Genomic DNA, 7,114 nt, shown 5'->3' with positions numbered 1-7,114 from the left:
CTCTTCTCTCCCTCTGCCCCTCCCCACTGCACACTCTCTCTCTAAAATAAATAAATAAAATCTTTAAAAAAAACTTTTTTTTAATTAAAGGGCTTTTCTATTTGCCATAGTTCCTACCACTTCCACCTACCTCACCTCGCTCACCAGCTGGGCCCCTTGTATTTCAAACCCTCAAACCTATGATACTAGAAGGATTAGGTTCCCGTTGACTAGAAGCTCCTTGAGGTTGGGACAGTAACTGAATCTAGGTACATATTTCAAGCATCTGTGCTGCACAGTATATTTCTCTGATAATTAGGGGATGCCTCACTGTGGGATGAATAGATAGGAAATGAGAAATAATTCTGCAAAAATAAGTGATAAAGGAATGAAAAAGACAGGTATTTGGTTCCTAGAAACAATACCCCCCCAACGGGTCTTTGGGGATCAGGCACAGACCAGAAGGCATGGATTTCTGGTAGTGCCCTTCTTTCACATTTATGGAAAATAATTATAGCGTCAAGAGCTGATGGAGATGAGCAGTACAAGCACAGACATGTGAGGGAACACAGGTGCTACAAATGGAGAACAAGTTATAGGCATTTACTAAACAAAACCCTATTATCTGTTAGAAAACTTTAATATCATCCCACTTATTTATTTATTTATTAAGATTTTATTTATTTATTTGACAGAGAGCAAGAGAGGGAACACAAGCAGGGGGAGTGAGAGAGGGAGAAGCAGGCTTCCCGCTGAGCAGGGAGCCCGTCGTGGGGCTCGATCCCAGGACCCTGGGATCATGACCTGAGCTGACGGCAGACGCTTAACGACTGAGCCACCCAGGCGCTCCCCATTTCTTTTTCAAAAGATTTATCTATTTATCTATTTATTTATTTATTTGAGAGAGAGCACGCGCACAAGCACGGGGGTGGGGGTGGGGGTGGAGGTGGAGGCAGAGGGAGAGAGAGACAGTCCCAAGCTGACTCTTCCCTAAGCACGGAGATGTCACCATCGCAGCAGAAACCAAGAGTCCCACTTAACTGCACCACCCAGGCGTCCCAACATCATCCCATTTCAAACTCCTTGTCTTCAAAGTTATAAATAAGAAAAAGGTGGACTATCTAATCAGCTAAATATATTAAGATAATATTGAAGTTAAGAGAATGGATTTAAGGGGCGCCTGGGTGGTAGTGTTGGTTAAGCGCCTGCCTTTGGCTCAGGTCATGATCGCGGGGTCCTGGGATCCAGCCCTGTGTCAGACTCCCTGGCTCAGCAGGGAGTCTGCTTCTCCCTCTCCCTCTGGCCCTACCCCCTGCCTGTGCTCTCCCGTTCCCTCTCTCTTTCTCTCTCTCTCAAATCAATTAAAAACAAAGAGAGAGAGATAGAATGGATTTTAGGATCATCCAGACCTGGAACTTATTCATTTATTAACAATGTGAACTTGAGGGGCACCTGGGTGGCTCAGTCAGTTAAGCGTCTGCCTTCGGCTCAGGTCATGACCCAGGGTCCTGGGATCAAGCCGCACATCAGGCTCTCTGCTCACCGGGGATCTTGCTTCTGCCTCTTCCTCTGCTGCTCTCCCTACTTGTGCTCTCTTACTCTCTCGCTAATAGATAAATAAATGAATAAATAAATAAATAAAATCTTTAAACAAAAAATGTGACCTTGAGAAAGTCAACGTCCTAATCTGTAAAATGGCAATGTAAGACCTGGTAATTTTAATTCAATGTAAATTTAATTCAATGCATACTATAAATGCAATTGCAGACCCTGAATTAGATGCTGAAGACACAGCAGTGAACAAGACAGAGACAGAGAGACAATAACCAAGCAAATAAATATGAGATAATTCTTCTGAAGGAATAAATGAAGCAGGTACAATGGAGGAAATAGAAGTGTTGTAGAAAGTCACTAAAGGGTGGTGGTAGTGGCAAGTAGAGATGGGAGGTCAGGGAAGGTGGCATTTGAGCTGAAATCTAAATGAGCAGACAGCTATGCCAAAAGGGAGACAGGAGGAAAGGGGTCCCAAGCCCAGCTGTTGAGGAATAACTGAATGAATGAAAGCACTCAGTGGTAAACAACCACTCAATAAACAGCTGCTACTCTTATTATGGCATATACTTTACTCTCAGCTCCTTTTATTCAAACAAGGAGAAGCTGGCCAAGGCATAGATCAGAGGGATAAATATATATATTTGAAAAAAAATATATGAAGAATAAATATAGGAGCACCTGGGTGGCTCAGTCAGTTGAGTGTCTGACTCTTGGTTTTGGCTCAGGTCATGTCTCAGGGTCGTGAGATTGAGATTCCCTCTCTCTCTTCTTCTTCCTCCCCGCCCCCATCCCTCCTGCTCCTGAGCCTGGGGTGCAGGCACATGTTTCTCTCTCAAATAAATCAATCTTTTTTTAAAAAAGTAAATATAAACATGTTCATGTAAAGTAAAGGCCCCCAAGAAAAATTCAGGTTCTGGCCTCATAAGGAGATTCCATAGCTCTGAATCATACACCCAAGTCAGGTAAAGGCACTCACCCAGCCTCACCCCTGTTGCCAACCCAACTTCATCCTCCTTACACCATACAGAACTATTTTAACTCCTGAAACCCATAATCCCTCCACTGGAAACCTGGAACTGGGAACCGCCTCTTAATTTTATTTAATTGATACGCATATGTTGTACCTGAAGCTCTTCTCATTATTCTCATCTGTTCTCTTTGGAATTGTGTGCCTGTCTGGTCCAATTGTTATTAAGGGGCTCTGGGTTAACCAGAGTAACGGTCAAGAAGGAAAATGCAGAAATGTAAACAGAAAGCTTCCGTTTGCATGATGAATCTGGTAACTTGTTTATGGAAGTGCAAAAACACATTATAGGCATTTAAGCATTGGTCAAAATCTTGCTGTGACTCTTGGGATAGTTCCATAGTTTTTGATAAGATGTACCGAGCACTTACTACAATGCCACACCTTGCGCTGAGGAACTTCAAGAGCATCAGTTCCTTTAATATTTTCAACATGCCTAGGAAGTGGTTTCGTTTTATATTCAGTCCCCCTTCACGGATAAGAAAACTGAGATTCAATCAGCTAGTAAATGACAGTGGTGGGATTTAAATCCTGATCTGACCCTGCTCCCCAACCTCTCAAGACCACTTACTGGTTAGTCTCCCAAAGCCAGCGGAAAATACCTCTGAAGGACGCCCTTCTATCCGTTAGGGTACTTCCGCCTTAGAGATAAATCCGCAACCAAGAAACTCCCTCACAGGAAAGACTGCCTCAACGAGCAAGAAGCCCCATCCCCACACACATACCTGGGATCAGCACTTCCTAACCCTAGCCCCTTGAAGGAAGTCTCCCTTGCCCAGCCAGAATAAGGAAACCTCTCCCATTCCTGAAGACCTTACCCCCCACCCCCAAATTCCAGAAGAGGCCCGGCTACATAATTTGTGGGACCCAATGCAAAATGAAAATGTGGGGTCCCTTGTTAAAAAAAAAAATTAAGAATTTCAAGAATGAGAGAGTGAGCATTAACCAAGCCCTGGGGCCCCTCTTCGGCAACTGCCCTGGTTACTCGCCCATAAAGCCAGCCCTGCTTCAGAAATACCCTTTAAGTAAACGGACTGGCTACCTCACTTAGAATCCTTAAACCCTTTGGACCTGGGGTGGAGGTGGGGGTTACGTAGGACACCCAGCTTCCCAAGATATTCGAGAACACACCCTGGGACATCCTTTGAAAATCTGGAGGCACTTCTCTTGGCTTGGGCACAAAGTCCCCTCGCACCTCTCTAGTCTCTGGGTGGTCCTCGCGACCCCGCCCCAGCTCCACCTTCGGGGTGTGTGGGCCTCACCGCGTGCGGCCCATTGCCGGGGCAACCGACGCCGCGAGCGATGCATTGTGGTCTGCAACAGAATGCAGGAGAAAGATCCTGAGGGAACCATTGAGTCTATAGGCCAATGGGAGAGTCCTGGGGGCTGCGTCAAGCCAATGGGGACGTTCCTCGGGGGGCGGGGCTGGCGGGAGCAGGGCGGGGCCTAGGCACTAGGCGGCGGCGGCTGGCGTGGGGCTCCTTAGATGCGCCACGGCTTTGGTAGCGACGGTACCTCTCGCCGGGTCTGAGTGTCGCCAGCCCCTCCCCCAGGAGACCGTTGCAGTTGGCCGCCCCCTGCTCCTCGGTGAGAGACTCGGGGGCTGCGGGGGGCTTCGCCGCCTGGTTACATCTCCCGCCGGACTTCTCCCGCTGTTCGGTCCGCGCGGCCCGCGCTTTCTGAGAAGTGGGGTGGGGGGCGGGAGGAGCGGACTGGGGTTGCTGGCGCCTTACAGGCGCAGCCTGCACCCCAACTCCTCACCTCTTGCCCGGGCCTCGCCCCCCAGGTAACCATGTGCGACCGAAAGGCCGTGATCAAAAACGCCGATATGTCGGAGGAGATGCAACAGGACTCGGTGGAGTGTGCGACTCAGGCGTTGGAGAAATATAACATAGAGAAGGACATTGCGGCCCATATTAAAAAGGTGAGGACGGGGCGGGCGGGCAGGGGGGCCTCGGGCCGTTTGCGCGCAGCTGGGGCGAGTCACAACTTAGTCCTTCTCCCCGATCCTGCGTCCCCAGAGCTCTTGGCAGACATCCTTGGAGGCACGCAGGTCAGCTCGGGTGTAGAGGTTTCCAGAAAGGACGCAGATGAATTTTGCGCTCCTGATGAGAAGACCAGACCCTCCGCGCCCGAAGTTTTTTTATTACCCAGCTCCGCAGGGGGAAAGCGCCACCTAGCAACGGTTTCTAGGATCAGGGAGCAGCGGTTCCCCCTCTTCTGCATGATTCCTGCGCGGAGGATCCATCTGGGTGTTCCGGAGGGGGGGAGTTGCGTGGGTGTTTACAGCCGGGCCGGAGGGAGATCTTGCCAGCCTTTCAGTGAGGAGTTGGTCGGCAGTTGAGGGAAAGTGGGTGGTAGTGGTGGTTAGGGGGCTGGGGTGAGGGCTTGGTAAATGGCAGTCTGTAGAAAGCTGGCAGGACTGCCAATTTCTCCCGAGCTGTGTTTTCTGGAAGGGAAGGGAACTGGCAGCTTAAGCCGTGGGAGGGTTCCTAGTTGAGAATGGGGAGATGAAAGACTTCAGATGGAACAGAAATACCTTTTTTGACAAACGCAGCCGTGGGTTCCTCTAACTTGTAAGAATGTTTTTCCAGTAGATGTAAAAGATGTTCATGCTGCATACAGCGTGAGAGCCGAATTTTGTGTAACTCCTCACAAAGACTTGTAAGAATTACATAGAGAAAGACTGGCTTTGGCGCCCGCCCTACAGTCACCTAGTGAAGAAATTACCACAGGCGTTCTTGTTCTCAGAGCCCCTTTGGCTGAGGAAAATAGGGAAAGTTGTTCCTGCAGTTTGCTATCTTTGTGTACTAGGTGATAGATTAGCACCATCAGGATAGATGTGGAAGAGAGGGCTATTGAAATTAAGGATAAAATCTGACAAGTGACTATCAGATTCTGCTTCTAGCATTCTTTTTGTGGGAACAGTGGATTGCAGAGTATCTGGTACCCTTTAAATTTTGATCCACAGTGGTTTAAATGCGAATTGAGGCTTTGCCCTTCACACATCTTTTGTTTTCATTGATACTGGAGTGCAGTTAAGGAATGGGGTATTTGGGGCTAAATATTTACCATTTTGGATTTTGTGGTGCGTGACCTACAGGAGGATAATTTCGTTTGTTCTGTTTACACATAACATGATAAACTGGAACTGTTATCACCTGCTGTCAATTAAGGAGAATATCATAGGAGCTATGAAGGCGAAATTACCATGATAACAAAGTGCCCTGTCTATGAGGCTGCCTTTACTGCCTTTTACCTCCCCAGCCCCCATTCTCAGCTTAGCTCAGACTGCAAGTATGTATGCATTAATGCACTATGTAGGCGACTTGGAGCTGGGGAACATTCTTTCATGCTAAGAATTTGCAGATGCTAACGTTCCTTCTTTCTGCCCCTACAGGCTCTGCTTATCTAGGAGGCAAACTCTGACCTCTGGTTTAGCACTGAAATTCTAGTGTTCTTTTTCTTTCCCCCTCTCCCCCTACCAGGAGTTTGATAAGAAGTACAACCCCACCTGGCACTGCATCGTGGGGAGGAACTTCGGTAGTTATGTGACACATGAAACCAAACACTTCATCTACTTCTACCTGGGCCAAGTGGCCATTCTTCTGTTCAAATCTGGTTAAAAGCATGGACTGTGTCACACACCCAGTGATCCATCCAAAACCAAGGACTGCAGCCTAAATTCCAAATACCAGAGACTGAAATCTTCAGCCTTGCCTAGGGGAACACCTCGATCTTTGAACCTTTATTGTGTTGTTTTGTACAGGGCATTCTCTGTACAAATTTGTTGTGGTTATAAAACAATTAGCAAAACAGCTTACATTTGTATTTATTTTCTATTCCATACCTCTACCCCATGTTTTTTCCCCTAAAATCCATTTCTTTCAAAATAAATCTGTTGGAGAAGTGTGTGTTAGTTACGATTTGTTCAAATCTAGGGTTGAAAATGGCTTATCACTTAATCTTGAGTAGGTTAGTGGGGGTCAGTCCTTGAAGTGAGTTTCTGTGGGATGTAATAGACTAGTCTATTCATAGTGCTCATCTTGAGTCTTTACTCTCGCCCATCCTGCAGCTGTCGTGCATGGAAGAATACTGCTCAGAAGTGCACGTTAAGAAACACATGGCACAGAAACTTTTGGGTTAAATCTCATTACTAATCTGATAAATACTATCCTTAAGTGCTCATTTTATTAAAAGAGGGTGTTCTGGACTTTGGGCCTCAGGTGGTGGTGGTGAATGTGTAGAACTTTATCGAAGTTTTTTTTTTTTGGCCATAAAATAAGCCAATAACTGAGTTGAGCTAATGAGAAATTTGCTGGGCTCTAGGCTGTTCGCCTCCACCCCCTTTTCCTGCCCTGTCCCAAAAGGACACTCAGATTAAAAGGGGTCTTAAAAGGGAAAATGAACGTTTTTGAGCAGCAGCCCTCCATGTGATTCCAATAAAGTCTGCAGGAATTTAAATGTGTAAGCCTGCTGTGCTTTGCTTTAACTAGCTATGCTTAGAAACCCCGTTACAATTAAATGTGAATTGAAGCTTTCATTAAAAGGCCCAAT

At 46.9% G+C, this 7,114-nt stretch overlaps 1 protein-coding gene across 1 annotated transcript; it reads left to right on the top strand.

The window, feature by feature from the left end:
- The first annotated feature begins 4,026 nt into the window (after positions 1–4,026).
- On the top strand, positions 4,027–6,469 carry DYNLL1 (dynein light chain LC8-type 1). Its single transcript, XM_028116666.2, has 3 exons — positions 4,027–4,144; positions 4,344–4,481; positions 6,046–6,469. Exons 2-3 carry the CDS (start codon positions 4,350–4,352, stop codon positions 6,181–6,183), a joined length of 270 nt encoding a protein of 89 aa, XP_027972467.1. The 5' UTR covers positions 4,027–4,144; positions 4,344–4,349; the 3' UTR covers positions 6,184–6,469.
- Positions 6,470–7,114: the final 645 nt, after the last annotated feature.

The sequence above is a fragment of the Eumetopias jubatus genome, unplaced genomic scaffold, assembly GCF_037043125.1.
Source record: "Eumetopias jubatus isolate StellerSeaLion01/CBP00866 unplaced genomic scaffold, mEumJub1_p1.0 scaffold_16, whole genome shotgun sequence".
Taxonomy (NCBI): Eukaryota; Metazoa; Chordata; class Mammalia; order Carnivora; family Otariidae; genus Eumetopias; species Eumetopias jubatus.
Note: the sequence above shows the minus strand (reverse complement) of the source record. Positions and strands in the feature narration are given on the sequence as shown.

Bases quoted from the DNA above. Each gene is read 5' to 3' on its own strand.
- DYNLL1 (XM_028116666.2), top strand. From the start codon at position 4,350: ATGTGCGACCGAAAGGCCGTGATCAAAAACGCCGATATGTCGGAGGAG. The intron at 4,482-6,045 runs GTGAGGACGGGG...TCCCCCTACCAG, and splicing joins TTGCGGCCCATATTAAAAAG to GAGTTTGATAAGAAGTACAA.